Source organism: Micromys minutus (assembly GCF_963924665.1).
Source record: "Micromys minutus genome assembly, chromosome: 8".
Lineage (NCBI taxonomy): Eukaryota > Metazoa > Chordata > Mammalia > Rodentia > Muridae > Micromys > Micromys minutus.
The window spans coordinates 61288128-61305182 of record NC_137977.1 but is presented as its reverse complement, the minus strand read 5'-3'; the positions used below and the strand labels follow the sequence as shown (position 1 = coordinate 61305182).

Here is a 17055-nt window from a genome sequence, read left to right as displayed (position 1 = left end):
AAGAGGGGAGAGGAGACTGCCCTCTCACTCAGGGCCTTAAAACAACAATTATTAAAACAAAATTGTGCTTCAGTGAGTGGGCAGCCTCAATCCAGCTAGATCCAAATACTATCTACATGATACTATTTACCTTGCTCTATCCCATGCGTAGGGCATCAGCCAAAGTGGCTGGGAAGATTGGGGGAGAAGTTGGGATACATATGCAGCCAGGCTCTTTCTATATAGCTTTGTCCTATAATAAGTAAGTTCAGTCTTGTTCACATGGCTCTTAGAAAGGGGAAAAAAGATCAAGTTCTACTGTGTGAGCTTTCTCATAGCTCCTATCCCATTTACTTTCCTTATATTTTCAAACCCTCTTTTATGTTTCCCAGCATTCTATTGGGCTGGAAAGTGTCAGAGGGCCAGGCCCAGATGAGAGGGTGGAGAAACAATCTGCCTTCTTCTTTTGGGAGCAGCTATACAGAATTTGGGGCTGGCAACTATAATTTGCTAAGGTCGGGATTACATACTCATAAAAACAGACAACCTATAACTGCATATTACTACTGCTGACTCCATGAAGCTTTTGATTTGGGGGTACTTTAATTCTAAGGGAACAAATCTTTTTATCTTTCTCCCCCTCTTTTTCTGCTCAGATAGGAGTAAGAAATATATTGGTATCAGAACTAGGAGAGAAACCATAGCATAGACCGTTTAAAAGGATAGAACATTTCATTGGCACTCTGGATGTGTGTGTGTGTGTGTGTGTGTGTGTGAATGTGTGTGTGTTTGGGGTACAAACCCGTGGGCCTTTAATGTGTGGACAAGAGATCTACCACAGGGCTATAGCCCTCACCTTTCTAGATGTGTCATTTCTGTGGTATTATCCCCTTCTCCCCGTGTGGCATGGTGAGACCGTGTGGCACGGTGAGACCATGTGGCATGGTGAGACCGTGTGGCACGGTGAGACTGTGTGGCTCCTAGGAGGTTTGAACTTGAACTGATGGAAGAGACTCAGCTGAAGTCTGTGCACATCCTCTGGGAGTGGGGGTCCCCAGTCTTCACAGTAGACTTTGCCATAGCTCCACCTGGGCAAACACCCTCGTGAGCTAGTTTTAGGATTCATCCTGGATTTGTGTCTGCTTTATAGTTTTAAAAAGGAGCTAAATGTTCCACATAGAGAACTTAGTGGGGAAGGACATTATATCCAGAAGAAATAACTATTGCCACCGAGAAAACAATAGCTGCATATACCATTCTCTTCCTTCCTTCCTCCTTCCTTCTTCCTCCTTCCATCTTCCCTCCTTCCCTTCCTCCCTCCTTCCTTCCTTTCTCCTTCCTTCCCTCCCTCCCTTCCTCCCTCCTTCCTTCCTCCTTCCTTCCTTTCTTTCCTTTCTGCTTGCTTGCTTACTTGCTTGCTTTTAAGAAGCCACAAAAATTAAGTCAAGCATTTTTGCCCATTGTGAAAACGCCTTTGGGATACACAACATACAGGAAGAGAAGCACACAGTGGGCCTGGGTCCTGGGTGGGCTGCTGTGCACGGACGCCAGTGCCCCGACCGCGAGGCTGGGCAGACATATTCACACCCTTCTTCTTTGTTCTCCAAGTATCCACAGCTATTCACAGGAATTCTTTCCCCGTGGAAAGGACTGCTGCTTTACGGCCCCCCAGGTAAACACATCTTTCTGAAGTGTGTGTGCTGTGAGCGTGCTGCCCCTCTATCTTTGCCTGTGGGAGCCCGGATTCTGCCTGTCAGCGAGGCGAGGAGCACCCGCTCACGTTTATGCTCATGTGTCCCCAGGCACAGGGAAGACTTTACTGGCCAAAGCTGTGGCCACTGAGTGCAAAACAACCTTCTTTAACATTTCCGCATCGACCATTGTTAGCAAATGGAGAGGAGATTCCGAAAAACTGGTCCGGGTAGGAACTCTTATGTTCTTAAAAGACTACCAAGAACTAAATTCTGTTCGAGCATGTTTGTTTTAAGGTGACATGTATCTTAGGTTACATTTTGATTGTGACTATCAAAGCCTAGGAAATGGATTGACTATTACACGTGGCTATTAGTCATATCCCTGTCAGAGAAGCATAGACTCCCTTCTTTGGAACTTCACCAACAGTCCTTTTTTGATTCATGCAATTTCGGAATAAAAGCTAGAATAAAAGTCTCTAAAGTGGCCTAGTGTTTGCTCCACTCAAGAAACATCCATTATTAAGCATACACAGTACATCCAGTTAACGCTTAGTGAGAGGCCGCTGTGGTGTGCCAGACCATACACTGTACTCTGGAGGACCGCGAGACTTAAAACTTAATTATTCTTTTGGATGCTCTGCTGCGGTGCTCAATGCCCACACAGTGTGCACTGTTTCCTTGAAGGACTTTCCACCGATACAATGTCTCATCCCGGCCCTCGGCCCCATAATGCTTTGCTGTGTCTTCCTGTCACTTTAAGAGAACAGCGCTTATGATGTACAGCTCTCCTCCAGGGGGCCTTGCCAGAAATCATGCTAGACCGTCGCCCGCAGGAGAAGGACTGATAAGTAATCAATTCTAAGTGAATGGAAAATATTCTTTCTGACAAGAATTATCCTAAAATGCTACCCTGGAATGATGCTTCCTCGTAAACACTAGTTTCCCAGTGATTATAGACTGCTTAGAAGGTGTAATGGGATATTTTAAAAGGGTTGGTCTTAAAAAATAAAACCCCAGCTATTATTTATTATGTCCACTATTTATTTATTCATTCATTCATTTTCTGGGGATTAAGTGCAGGCCTTATGTATGCCAGGCACATGCTATAACACTAAGTTAGGTCCCTAGCCCTTTAGTATTGTTTTCAAGTTGAAGTTTTTATGAAATTTCATCACCCCTTCAACTCTGGTCTCCTCTCCTGTTATTTTGTTTACTGTGGTGGTGGTGTTTTGAGACAAGGTCTTTTTGTAGATGTAGCCCAGGCTGGCCTTGAACTCATGATCCTTCTGGGATTACCTCCTTCTTCTAGGTGAGGGGACTATAGGTGTATATCACCATGCTAACTCAGGTCACATCCACAGGACTCCTGTCTATCTGATTTTACATGTGTGTATCCCCAGGGTTCTGGTTACCCCTATTCCTGAGGCTTGAGATTCAGTTAATTACAGTCATTCTCAGCCTAAAACTCTTTGGAATATGTGTGTTTAGTTTTTGTGTATTGAGTAACAGTAGTACAGCTCACAAAAGATACCCTCCCCTGAACAGATAGATTCGTGTCCTGACATGAAGAGTTTTGAACCATGAGCATAAGATATGAAAAAGTGCTCAAAGAAAGATCCCAGACTTCCCAGACAAGCCTTAGGTACCCCACACACACACTCTCACACACTCACACACACACTCACACATACTCATACACACATACACACACACACTCACTCACATACACTCACACACACACTCACACACATACACTCACATATACTCACACACATATACACACACATACACACTCACACACACACTCACATACTCACACACACACACACATACACAAAGATAGAGGAGACAAAATGGTTTTTGTTCAGTGTTAAATGCTAGAAACACCAAATCACAGGAGTGCTCCTCTCCCGTGAGTATTATTTAGTTCTATTTTTTTCTGCCTTAGTAATACTTTGTCAGAATCCTAGGAGCGAGGCAATGATTCCTCCCTGACTTTTTCTTCCCCTTTATCATATATTAAAGGAACTAACTTTAAGAGAAACGTATGAAAGCATGTTTATCTTTGCTTTAGAATATGTCTCCCATATCCTTATGTTCACATGGGAAGCATGACCCAGCCATCTCTCAGGCTCTGACTGCAGGGTTTTACAAAGTACTTTAGAAGGTACTTATGTGTTCTTTTTTAAATGAAAAATACATTTAATTTTAAGCATTTGAAAAATATTCAAGAAGAACCTGGTATCCTCTGCTAGTCTTGAAAGATCTTATTTCCTATTTCCATCTCATTTCCTTCTGGAAGTTAGTTTTTCCTTGTTTTTGACATTTGGGGAGGGCCTCACCTGGAGAGCTTGTCTTTGACATTGGGGGGTCCTCACCTGGATAGCTTGTCTTGGACTTTGGGGGGGTGTCCTCACCTGGAGAGCTTGTCTTTGACATTGGGGGGTCCTCACCTGGATAGCTTGTCTTTGACATTGGGGGGGTCCTCACCTGGATAGCTTGTCTTTGACATTGGGGCGTCCTCACCTGGATAGCTTGTCTTTGACATTGGGGGGGTCCTCACCTGGAGAGCTTGTCTTTGACATTGGGGGGTCCTCACCTGGAGAGCTTGTCTTTGACATTGGGGGGTCCTCACCTGGATAGCTTGTCTTTGACATTGGGGGGGTCCTCACCTGGAGAGCTTGTCTTTGACATTGGGGGGGTCCTCACCTGGAGAGCTTGTCTTTGACATTGGGGGGGTCCTCCCCTGGAGAGCTTGTCTTTGACATTGGGGGGTCCTCACCTGGAGAACTTGTCTTTGACATTGGGGGAGGGTCCTCACCTGGAGAACTTGTCTTTGACATTGGGGGGTGTCCTCACCTGGAGAGCTTGTCTTTGACATTGGGGGGTCCTCACCTGGAGAGCTTGTCTTTGACATTGGGGGGATCCTCACCTGGAGAGCTTTGCATTCTGTCAGCTCCTTCCTGGAAAGGATGTTAGAGAAAGCTAACCCTTGAGGACCTTCCCCTAATCAGAAAAGTGTTTCCTCCCATTTGTTTCTTTTTCTGTTCCAATTAAGGGGTTATTTATAGGGAACCTTTAGGCTGTGAACCTCCCTCCTTGCCTAATGCTCCTGCCCCTTAGGAGTTAAGCACTACTGAACAGTTGAGTGATCTCTTTAGCAAATGCACACACCTGTTGATGATTGTTACCCCCCCCCCCCGTACTCCACCCTGGGATTTAACTCCTCTAAGCACCCTGGACGTTTTAGACTTAATGCTTCTAGAAGCACTTACCAGGATTCTATTTGTTCTCTGGAAATGGAAACTCAGCAATCTGAGCGATATGTAGACCTAAGCCCTGATTACAGTTAGTTCTAACTTCATTTGTAGGAGAAGCTCTTGGCCTATGCCTCAGTGAGCTCCTTAAAACTGTGTCTGGGTCTGATCTAGGGGTTTAGTAACCTCCTTTTCACTGGGTAGATTTAGCTGCTATTGTAATCACTTTTAACATCACATACAATTGAGCTTCTTTTTTTGCAACAAGGAAGATAAGTTACTTGTTCCTAATTGGCTGGTCTCCACTGTGTCAGAGAGGTGCTAGTGATAAGTCCCCTAGCACTGCCTGGAGTCATGACTTCTGCTGAGGAGGTGTGAACAAATTCAAGTCTAGCCTACTCAACCAGTAGGTTGATTAAGGCATAATGATCATATAAGTAAAGATATCTATAGCCCATGAGGCCTACCTAACATAGGGGTGATTCATGGAAGCTGCATCCCTGCTGTTTCCTGAACAATTTTCAGGAAGCTCCAGCAATAACCGAATCTCCTCTCAGACCAGTTGTTCATGCTTTTATAACCACGAAGATCGGCCTTGTGAATCTTGTATTTCAGAAGCTTCTGAGCTTTGTAAACTTCCTTGACTCCCTTAGCCTTGTAAGTTCTCTTTATTTCCATAGCCTGTAATTTCCCTTTACTCTCTGAGCCTTGCAAGTTTCCTTTATTCCATGAACTCTTTAAATTTCCTGCCTTCCTTGGGTTTTATAAGTTCCCTTTACTTCCTGAGCCTTGTAAGTTCCCTTTACTTCCTGAGCCTAGTAAATTCCTTTTATTCTCTGAGCTTTGTAAGTTCCTAAGGTCCCTTTATTTCTTGAGTCTCTAGCAGCTTTCCTCCTTTGTCCAAGAGGGAATCTAGGAAAGGAAGTAGCTATGCCCCAACCTTCTCTGTTTATGAGAAGGAGCCAGGTCCTATGAGCCAGGATTCTCTGAAGGGGTATGGACACACCACCTTGAACTCAGCATATGCTGAGTCACAGGGAAGGTGAGGGAGTTTTTTTCTCAGTGACGGGAGTTCTCAGAGGGATATTCTGATGTGGATGCTCCTGAAAGCCACACTCCAGCCTTTCCCCTCTTATCCTGCGATGTTTTCCTTATAATAAGTGACATGGAGATTAAATCCTCCATGGCAACAGAAGAATCTCTGCTCTTCCCCAAATCTCTGTTGCATTCTCCAGTCAGCAGTGAAGAACTGTATATGGTGCTCAAGAGATCAGTTGCAGGATTAAAAAAAAAGAAAAGAAAAAAAAAAAAAAAGATTTGAGTCTTTAGGCTGTTTCCCAGCACTATATCTCCCTGTCGAGTTCTTCATTTTGTTTTTATGTCTGTTCTTTTGCTGGCTGCTTTCTTGTTCAGTTTATAATATTTTACTCTGGCACAGAACATCTTATTCAATCAAGAATTGCTTTGGAGAATTGGATTCTCTAGTATTCAGGAGGCAGGGCAGGAGGATCACCTTGAGTTCAATGGCCAACCTGAGCTATGTTGTGAGTTCCAGTGGAGCTTATGCTGTCTGAACTTAACAATAAAACCCCACCAGCAATCACAACCAAACAAAGATGCGCAGAACCTGATCCTGGCAGGCAGTTCTGAGGCGGGGTGAGGGTCCTGAGGGATCACATGGAGAACAGAGAAGGACATTTTCAGCTTGTTACCCGTGACTGTTCTTTACCTGCACCCCTTCCTCCTGAGCACAACCCTATTGTCCCCAGAGACGAAAAGGGAAAAGTTACTACATGATCTTACATGTTCTAAGAATGTTTGTGTCCATGTGGAACATGTTATTGGCAGTGTGTGCTTCCCCAGGTGTTAACTAGGCAACAGAAACTTGGGAAACAAATTTTATCTCAGCTCTCACAATTTTTGTTCATAACCTTGAACTAGCCACTTGCTTTCTCTGGCTCTAATTTTATCAATAAATGGAAATATTGCACTGCATCCAACCTCCTAGGGTGGAACTAGGGTGAAGTAACGGTGCTGGTTATAAAGTTGCCTCCGAGTACTGGTGTAGGGTGGATGGGTATTAGCATAATTCTAAACTCGTAAACTGGGAGCATTTGAGGACTAAAGTCTAAGTGTGCGACAAGGACTAACTTAATATAAATTTGAACCTGCCTCTGCTTTTCCCCCACTCAGGTGCTATTTGAACTTGCGAGGTATCATGCCCCGTCCACGATCTTCCTGGATGAGCTGGAGTCGGTGATGAGTCAGAGAGGCATGACTCCTGGGTAACAGTCAGGGTTGTGTCGTGTTGTGTTCTGTTGTGTTGCCGTCATCATTTCTCCCCTCTTTGTAAGTGTGATGGTTGGAAGTCCATCAACACTTACCAGCAGAATGAGCCTACTAATTAGCCCACCGAATTTCTGCAGGCGCATGGAAAGGTCTTCCTTTAACTCAGATCCTCTTAACTGAGGAGCTGATTTTGATAGTTTTTATAACCAGAGGAGATATCATCTCCCCCTTCCCCCCTTCCCCACAGAGTGGCTTTCAGGCCTGAAGGTCACACAGCCTCAGGATCCCAGGCTGCCATGACAGCCTGGCTGCCTCAGAATAACCTCCTCTCAGCCAGAGGGCTGTCAGTGGGGACCCAGACTCGCCCATGAAGCCTCAGGACAGGCTGCTTCTGCACGCCATTCTCTGGAGGTGGTCCTCGAGGCCAGGGACACTGGTGATTCTCTGACATTATTTCTAAAGTGTCGGAAAATGTCCCTATCAGGAAGGAGAACCTCTCAGTTACAAATGCTTTTGGGTTATACTTTCTAAAAGCCAAGTAGGGTTGTTTGCTTGCCTGCTTGCTTGGTTTTGTGAGTGTATGTGGCATGTATTATGTGTGTGCTAGTGCATGTAACATGTTTTTATGTGTATGTATGTGCATGTGTGCATGTATATATGGGTGTGTATATGTATGTGAGTGTATGTATGTATATGTATGAAATAGTAGGTTTCTGTATAGTTTTCCTCCAACATCCTTAGTGTTCATTCTCATGTATCCTAGGCTGGCTCAGAACTCACTATATAGCTTAGGATAACCTTGAGCTTTTGATTCTCCTATCTCCACCTCCCAAGTGTGGGACTCCACGTGTGATTACACAGTGCTAGGAATGGAACCCAGGTTTGCTACAAAAGCACTTTAGCAACTTGATTGATTTGTTATAATCAGTAATTTTTTTTAAAAGAAAAACTTTTCATTAAATTTGGCACCTCTAACAGGAGAAACAAAAACAGGTGTCTGGAAAATTCTTTGTATTTATCAATACAAAGCCAATAGCAATAAAAAGCAAAGATGTTGCTTGTTGGAAATATAAAAGTAGAATTAGCAAATAATGTGTTAGACTCATTGGAAAGCATTTTCCCATTTGTAATGATGAGGATGCAGCCAAGGTGACTGGGGCTTTCACTGAAATGGGTCACTGACCTAGCCTCACTGAGCCATGCCTTGTCAGACGCAGACCCAAGCCTCGGCCCTCTGCCTCGCTCCCTGACAGGAGCAACAGCTACAAGGCAAGCAGGAGACCCCGACACTCTAGCTCTCTCGCCCACTGGAAAGACAGGCCTCCCTCGCCTGCCTAACTTCAGTGGTGGCCTTTTGCCTACCCGGTAGGTCACCCTCCCTGGAGCCTACATTTCACTAATTTGGTTTTTCCTCTACCATCCCAGCTGCAAACATTTCATCCACGCTCACCCTAAATTTCAGTGTCCCTATCTGGGATTTGAAGATCCAGTTTAAGAAATAAGGGCAACAAGGCCGACCATGATTGTGTACACTTTAATCAGCAATTGGGAGGCAGAAGCAGGCAAGTCTTTGTGAGTTTGATGCCAGGCTGGTGGTCTACACAGTGAGGTCCAGGGCAGCCAAGGCCATATAGTGAGACCATATCTCAGAAGATAAAAAAACGGACAAAAAGTAAGGGCAGCTGTTTTGAAGTCACACCCTGGGCTATCACATGTTCATTGTGTAAACATACGGACAATTACCCTAAAGTTAGCACATGCACATGTGAACACATGGAAAGCTTTGCTCTTGGCAGCGAGGGTTGCAGATACTACAAGCCACACACAGTTCGAGCGCCACCAACGAGAACAAGCAGCATCCGAACTGACCCAGTCTGACTGTCCTTAGCTGGCAGACAGAGGGAAATCCTGCCCCGCAGAAGTTTGTTTCATATGCAAAGGGATAAAATATCATATAAAGTATCTTCATGCTACATGAAAACACATATGCTATGTGAAAATACAAGTTAGTTTCATACTTAGATGTGGGTTTTATCCCCAATATGACTTTTTATGTATATGCAAACATTGCAAAAAAAATAAATAAATAAACAACAACAACAAAAAAAAAAAACCAAAAACCAAAAATCAAACGGAAGCACTGTTGGTCCCCAGCATCTGGGGTGAAGAATGTGTAATCTAAACCTAGTGTGGGTTGCTTCCACACATGTGCGTGACAGGGTGAATGCTGTGCTAAGAAAGTCATTTTGTTGTTGTTTTTCTAACTAAAGCTATGTAAGTGAGGGAGAGTCTGCTGGGTGTGTCCTGGGTTTAAACCTCATCGAGTGTCCAGCTCTCTTTGGCGAGCTCTTTCCTGATGGAAGAGACTCAGGCAATGGTAATGGTGGCCGAGCACAAGTCTGTACAGAAAACAGATTCGAACCTATGGCATTATCATGTGTCTCATTAGGAGAGAATAAAGCAAGTTCAGTGTAGGGTTTTTATCAATATACAAATGCACACAAGTAATAAACATGAAAACTATGTTATGCCTACTCTATATATGAAGGGATTATTTTCAATGATGTCATTTCAATTAATTAAATAAATTTGCTTTTTAAAGCCCAATTGAACCTGAAATTATGTAGCCCAGGCTAGCCTCAAACTCATGACAGCTCTCTTGCCTGAGCATCCCCGCACCTGGCAGTTATGGCATTTAAAGGGTTAAATAACGGAGCCTGTAGGTACATTGGGTTATGTTTAATCAAACCATTTCATTATTTATTTAGTTAGTTCTCTGCCAGTCTTTGCTTTTCGTTTAGACATCATCAGTGCATTATTTACTTTTTAAAGATTACTTTTCATGTAAAATACCCGGAACACTCATTCTCTTGAACCCCTTTGCTATCAGAACAGAGCCTGATCTGCAGTCACAGGGCCACTGCTGTGAGAGCCACTCTTGTCCTGAGGGCGAAGGCTCTGCCGGAAGAGGAATCATGTCTCCTCCTTGTCTCCGTAGGGGAGAACACGAGGGGAGCCTTCGGATGAAGACGGAGTTACTGGTGCAGATGGATGGCTTGGCGCGCTCGGAGGATCTCGTGTTTGTCTTAGCAGCCTCGAACCTGCCATGGTAAGACATCAAGAGAACATGCCGCACACATTTTCACAGCCCACTGAACGGGATTTCAGTGACTTAAGAGCTACAGGAAGAGGTATGGAAGTTCTACACAAATTGAATCCACACTGGGTGTAGGTGGGAACAGGAACCAGTCTCCTTTAGATATAAAGACCTTGCATAAAAGTAGGCAGGGCCACTCGCTGGGTTTGGGTTCTAAGCTGTAAGAGAAGTTGATGTGATCAAGGGTACTCATTCTTTCATTCATCTTTCTCTGCTCTTGACCGTGGTTTTCCCCCCACCCCCTACGCTGGACTATAACCTGGAACTGTGAGCTAAAGAAACCATCTCTCCCTTAGTTGCCTTTGTTGGACTTTCAAAAAATATTATTATTAAAAGAACAGAAATGAAATTAGGGCATAAGGACTGAATATACCATGTTTCTAAAAATCAAATAGAGGTTTTGCATAGGACTATAAGAACTTAATATCTCCAGTTCTCAAAGAACATTCCAGAAATAATGTTTTGATTTTATTGGTATTAAAATTAAACTTTCTTAAGTTAGTAGAAAAATTCTTCCTTTAATGTCATATAGTAAATAGAAAACTAAATAATCTCTAATTGAAAATATAATCTACTCTCAGAGTCTTTTATTCAAACCGTATCCCAGAGTGGTTTAAGAACAATTCTAGAAGAAGAATTGGGAAATAAGAAATGGTGACTAGGGGAAAACAATGTCTACTTGGAGAACATATTTTTAAAATGTTACAATCCTCTTACAGTTCTCAGAACATTTCCCCATTATTATGTTTTATGTCCTGGATAGGAAAGGAGAGATGTGAGGAAACGTTCTTAGAGGGTGTCCAGGGTCAAGAGAGGTAGATGGTGGTCAACATTAGTGAGCAGAGGGGGGCTTCTCACCCTCCCCAGCTCCTTTTCTATATTAGAGCCGACAGGCAGCTCTTCTGTAATACATGCTCATCATCTGGGCTTCCAAACAAGAAGAGACTAAGGCAAATTTTAGGCAGTTCATGTGTTAAATACATTTGTATTTCTTACACACTTGTAAGACTTGTTTGATTATGCTTAGATGATTAGCATTTTACATTTGAGGATATATTTATATATAATATATAAATATATATATTTATATATTATATATTATATAAATATATATATTTATATATATATTTATATAATATATATAAACAGAGAATCGCCATTTATATGTTCATATAAACATTATTAGAAGCCATCATAAGTGGCTAAGTTTCTGTACGGTATTGCAGTGGCTAACGTCATAATGGGGTCACCCACGTTAAAATTCCATTAAGCCACACTGGACAGTTGTTATTTAATCCTAAGAAGTTAAACAGGCCAAGGTCACATAAATGCACCTCTTGGGTGTGCCCTTTGTACTTGAGGCAAGGACACAATAGGCTTGCTTTAGCCGGTGGGTTTTGTTTTGTTTTCTGTTGCTTTGAGTCCTTGTTTCCAACTTTCCAAGGCTCTTTATCTTGAAAAGGACCAAACCTCCTTAGATCTTGTTCCTTATACGGCTGGTTGCCTGGTCGTGGGTGTTCACCCGATGGGCATGAAGCTCTAAACTTCCTGAGTGTGGCAGGTCTATACCTTGAGAGACTTAAACACACATTTTTCAGAAAGAGTGGGGAGCCCTGTTCGTAAATCCAGTAGTCCCAGCTGTGCTGGGCTGTGCTGGGCTGTGCTGTGCTGGGCTGGGCTGTGCTGGGCTGGGCTGTGCTGGGCTGTGCTGGGCTGTGCTGGGCTGGGCTGGGCTGGGCTGGGCTGGGCTGGGCTGTGCTGGGCTGGGCTGGGCTGTGCTGTGCTGGGCTGGGCTGTGCTGGGCTGGGCTGTGCTGGGCTGGGCTGGGCTGGGCTGGGCTGGGCTGTGCTGGGCTGTGCTGGGCTGTGCTGGGCTGTGCTGGGTTGTGCTGGGCTGTGCTGGGCTGTACTGGGCTGGGCTGGGCTGGGCTGGGCTGGGCTGGGCTGTACTGGGCTGTGCTGGGTTGTGCTGAGCTGTGCTGGGCTGTACTGGGCTGGGCTGGGCTGGGCTGGGCTGGGCTGTACTGGGCTGTGCTGGGTTGTGCTGGGCTGTGCTGGGCTGTGCTGGGTTGTGCTGGGCTGTGCTGGGCTGTACTGGGCTGTGCTGGGCTGTGCTGGGCTGGGCTGGGCTGTGCTGGGCTGGGCTGGGCTGGGCTGGGCTGGGCTGTGTTGATTGACCAAGGTCAGCTGTGGTCTTGCCAGGGTCTTACTGCTGTAAGTGCTCTAGGCTGGTGATTCACTTCAGCAGTTCTTTCATGTTTGTTTCCTTAAATTTTTGACTCAGTGTTGGGAGCTTCACACCGGATCACATCCTGAGGTGGGCAATGTCTTATTTTCTCACGTTTGCTGATGCCGATTGATCTGTGGGTTAGGGCGCAGTGGTCTGGTTTCTCATTGTACATCTCTCTTGAGTGTAGCATCTCCTGGTCCAGGTTGCCTCACATCTTAAGAGCTCTTGTTACTCTTGCAGAGGACCCACGTTCGATTCCTATCACTTATGTGGTGGCTCATCTGAAACTCCAGACCCAGGGGGTCTGGTGTCCCTTATTGACCTTTTCTAGCACCAGGCATGCATGTGGTTCATAGACATATATGCAGGCAAAACACTCATGGACATAAAAAAAATAATAGTAATGAAACTTCAGGGCTATTCTTTGTGTTTCAGTGAGAACTCTCTGAAGAGTGAACATTTGGCCTAGAGCCGTAAAGTAGCATGTTCAGAAATGTGTACCTTACTGAGTGTACTCAGGAGTGTGTCTGCTGAGAAGCGAGCTTTCCTACCTGAATGTGTGGACAGAACCTTTCTGTTCTGCTTAGGAAGAACACAGCTTTGGGAAAAACCTTGTTACATTCTTGTTCTTCCTCAGTTGCAAGATGACCTCTTTCCCTGACCTTTCACCTCCTGTTCTTCTGGCTTTGTGATCACTGTGATGTAATGCGACTTATCAGGAAGGTGACAGTCTTGTCAGTGCTTCTGGTTGACAGATCTCTATAAGCTGTCTCTCAGAATCACTCGAGGGCTTCTCTCACCCTGTGGACTTGCTTGGTTACCCTGAAATCTAGAAAATCAGGCAACGCACCAGCAGTGAGTGAGCCCCTCCCCCACTTCTCCACACTGAGAAATATACTTCAGAAATTTTGACCAGTTCCACAATTTCAAGGCTTGTCTGATACAATTCCATTAGGTTTTGTCCCTGACTTTTATTCTGGTTTTCGTATGGGTTGGTTGAGTCTTAGTATATACTAGAGCTGACCTTTCTGGACCCTCCTACCTGTCTCCTGGCTCTTTTGATTACAGGAAGGCAATACCTACCCTGATGGGTTCGTGAGTTTTAAAGAAACTCCCTTGAGCCGTCACTTGTAGACTGCAGAGCTCATGACCAGTGCTTTCAAGTAGTCATGCCGTTTGCCTACGCTACGTATTTTCATTGTGTTCTCACCACACACTGTCTGCATTGTGTGGCGATTAAAGCTAGGTCCTTGTGTGCCTTGTATTATATTTCTCTAGAGGGCTGGAACCAACAAAATGTATGTGTGTTATAAAACAGGATTTGTACTGGGCCTGGTTGAACACACCTTTTATCCCATCCCTCCTGAGGCAGAAGCAGGCATAACTGTGAATTCCAGCCAGCCTGCTTTACCTGGTGAGTTCCAGGATAGCCAGGAATCCACAGTTAGACTCTGAAAACAAACCAGGAGGAGGTATTGACTAGAACTGATAGTGACGAGGTAGTCCAGCCATGGCCGTTGGCTTGCTGGAACGGCGGGCCGGCACAGCGCTGCGTCTTCCCAAGACCTTTTCCCATACGGTCTCTCAACCAATCCTGCCTCACAGACCTGCTCAGATTCACCATCACAGGAGTACACAGCTAGGTGCTGTAAGTCTCTTACTCAATGTAGCCTCCTGATGCAATCAAGAAACACAATCCCAGCCTGGCGTGACAGCACAGGCAGACAATCCCAGCACTTGGGAACTGTAAGTAGGAGGGTCAAGAGTTCAAGGTCATTGCTGGCAGCATGGTGACTTTGAAGTCAGTCTCAGCTACATGAGGGGATGGGGGTGGAGAGAATATTTGTTCTAAAACTGCTTTGGGTGCTAATTTCATAATCTGTTAACATACTGAAGCCCTGTGCTACGTGTCTCAGGTGACGATGGGCTGCCAGTATGACCGTGGTCCCATGAAATAATAATGGAGCTGCAGAGGCTCCACATGACAGTGTGAACACATTGTTCACATGTCTGTCGATGTTGGTGTCAATAAACCCACTGAACCATGAACCGTACCAGAGTGCAGCATCCACAATCCCGTGCACAATACTGAGAATAAACAATGGTTACTGATTTACATGCTTTAGTAACCATGGTTACTACTCTAGCTTTTTATTATTTCGTAATCTAAAACTTCCAGTTATTTAAAAAAGTTTTATTATAAATGGTGTTGCGTGTTTTACAGGCAGCAGCTTCACATGGCTTGTGTTTGTCTCATACACAAAAGGTGGCATACCACATAAACTGTCCTGTACAAAATACCAGAATATCCTGGAGGTCTTTCCAAATAAGGGCCCAGATTCTTCCTTACTCCATTTCTAGTTAAGTAGCACAACATTGTGTGTGTCTGGAATGCACACAGTCTGTCACCCAGTGATGGCGACAGGGCTGCTCTTGCTATTGCCGATGGCGATGCAGTAAGGAGTGGGTGTCACTGTGCTACTTCTGTGCCCTGCCAGTGCAGCTTTGGGATAGGTTCCTGGAAGGAAACCCGCCAGGGCGGAGGGTAAAGGGCGTGGAATTACGGGATAGCCTGCCAAGTTTCCTTCCGTAGAAGCTGTGCTAGTTTGCAGTCCCACTAGTGTCTTGCCTTCATTACTTAACATTACAGTGAGAACATTTCCAATGTCATTAAATAATCCTTGAAAATTGGATTTGGTAATGGCTGCCCAGAAATTCCCCCACATGGACTATGCCATAATTTAATCATTCCTTTCCAATGAGCAGATATGGCCTTCCCAAGCTTTCCCTATTAATAACTAACGTTGAAATGAATGTCCTTGCAAAGAAAGCCTCTGTAAGCAGGACTAGGGAGAGAGCTCAGTCAGAAAAGTCCTTGTATTCCTGGGCTTACTGGCCAGCCAACCTAACCTACTTAATGAGCGCCAGGCCAGTGAAAGGCTCTGTCAAAGAAGTGGGGGGTGTCACCTGAAGAATGCTATCCCATGATGGTCCTCTTGCCTCCACACACACATGTGCACATGCACCCCCAGTGTGCATACACAGACCAGTGTGCACACATGCACAAGTACCTTTGGGTACAGTTCTGCTCCTTAGGAAAGAAGGTCCTTGGAGGTGGGGTTACTGAATGAAAGGGTTTTGTATTTTAACCCCCTGTGATATATCGTCAAAGCCTTTTAAAAGGAAAGAAGGGATATTCTTAGTGAATAAGATTTTCCTTGGCCTCAGGATGCCACTTGAGGAAGGGTGGGATCTACCTCAAGGATTCTGTTCTGGAGAAATAACTGATTCAGAACGTGTGTGTGGAGACTCAGCCCTAAATTATCGAATTCCTTGCAATTGGGGCAGGTTCTTGTCAAAAGCACCATTCAGGTACTGGGCCGTGGTTTGCCGCTGACTCAGCACTGAGGAGGCTTACAGTTTATGCTCACACGCCTTGGCTGGTCTGTACCATGAGAGAAGACAAGAAGGAACCACTTCTCTGTGTCTGTCATCAGATGTGTAAGTGAGCAATGAAAGGCATAAAAAATGCTGCACATTTAATATTACCACTTAATGTAATGGCAATGTGAGAAACGCAGTGAGTAAATTAGGGCTAATTTGACCTGCCTTGATTGCTGCACACTCACAAGCCCAGGCCCAGCAGTCCAGAGGGAATGAACAGCGCTATTAAGGCAAATTCCATCTAGAGATGCCTATTTAACTCTACGGTGTCTCGTACCAATGAAGTGCAGGGGCTGCGAGCTACAAGCCGACACTCCCGCCTTCCTTACTGCCTGCCAAATGCCTAGACACTCCAGGAACTCTCGACAAAAGCAGGTACTGGCACAGCCAGGCTGCAGGCTAAAAATACCAGGAGGCGATTTTTTTTTTTTCTAATATTCAAAAGAAAGCATAAGAGCCGAGAGACCGCTGCTCTGCAAATGAAACTGTCCGGGCTTGTTTAGGTGGACAGAGAAGTGTGTCACACAGGCCATTCCCTTGGGACTGTTCTTCCATTTTCTACAGGATTTAAAACTCTCCTCGGATATCTGCCTTTCTACCATGTGTATTAATGATTTCTTCCCATATGAATACTCCTTCCTGGTGTGGTGTTCCCATAGAAACTCATGTTTGTGAATGGAAAAGATCAATTAACATAACCCCGGTTCTTTTGCACAGTAACCACCAGCATTCTGGACTTGGGGGAGGAAAAGTGCTCTTTGAGGTTCTGTCTTTCAGCTCTGGGCTTTGGGCAGGTCTACATTTTCCTAATGTGGTCAACCACAGGTCAATTCTCACTGGGCAAAAAGCAGGGCCCCGCCGGGAAAGCAGAGTGCTAGCCTAGCGTTTGACAGAGGCCTTGGGATCATCCAGCACAGCAAACCAACAAATCAGAAACAAGCTGTAGAGATTCCGTGTGCTCAGCCCCTGCTCGGGGTGCACGCGGTGGTGACACGGGACTGCCCTG

At 45.0% G+C, this 17055-nt stretch overlaps 1 protein-coding gene across 3 annotated transcripts in view; it reads left to right on the top strand.

Annotated features, from left to right (window-relative positions):
- The window catches only part of KATNAL2 (katanin catalytic subunit A1 like 2), a gene marked incomplete at both ends in the record, with an annotated part of 74743 nt that overhangs the window by 48940 nt on the left and 8748 nt on the right, over positions 1-17055 (top strand). For all 3 annotated transcript variants that reach the window (XM_080919705.1, XM_080919704.1, XM_080919703.1), the window contains 4 exons: positions 1588-1651; positions 1782-1900; positions 7124-7215; positions 10218-10328. In XM_080919705.1, the coding sequence (XP_080775831.1) occupies positions 1588-1651; positions 1782-1900; positions 7124-7215; positions 10218-10328 (386 nt within the window). The remainder of the gene's footprint in view (positions 1-1587; positions 1652-1781; positions 1901-7123; positions 7216-10217; positions 10329-17055) is intronic.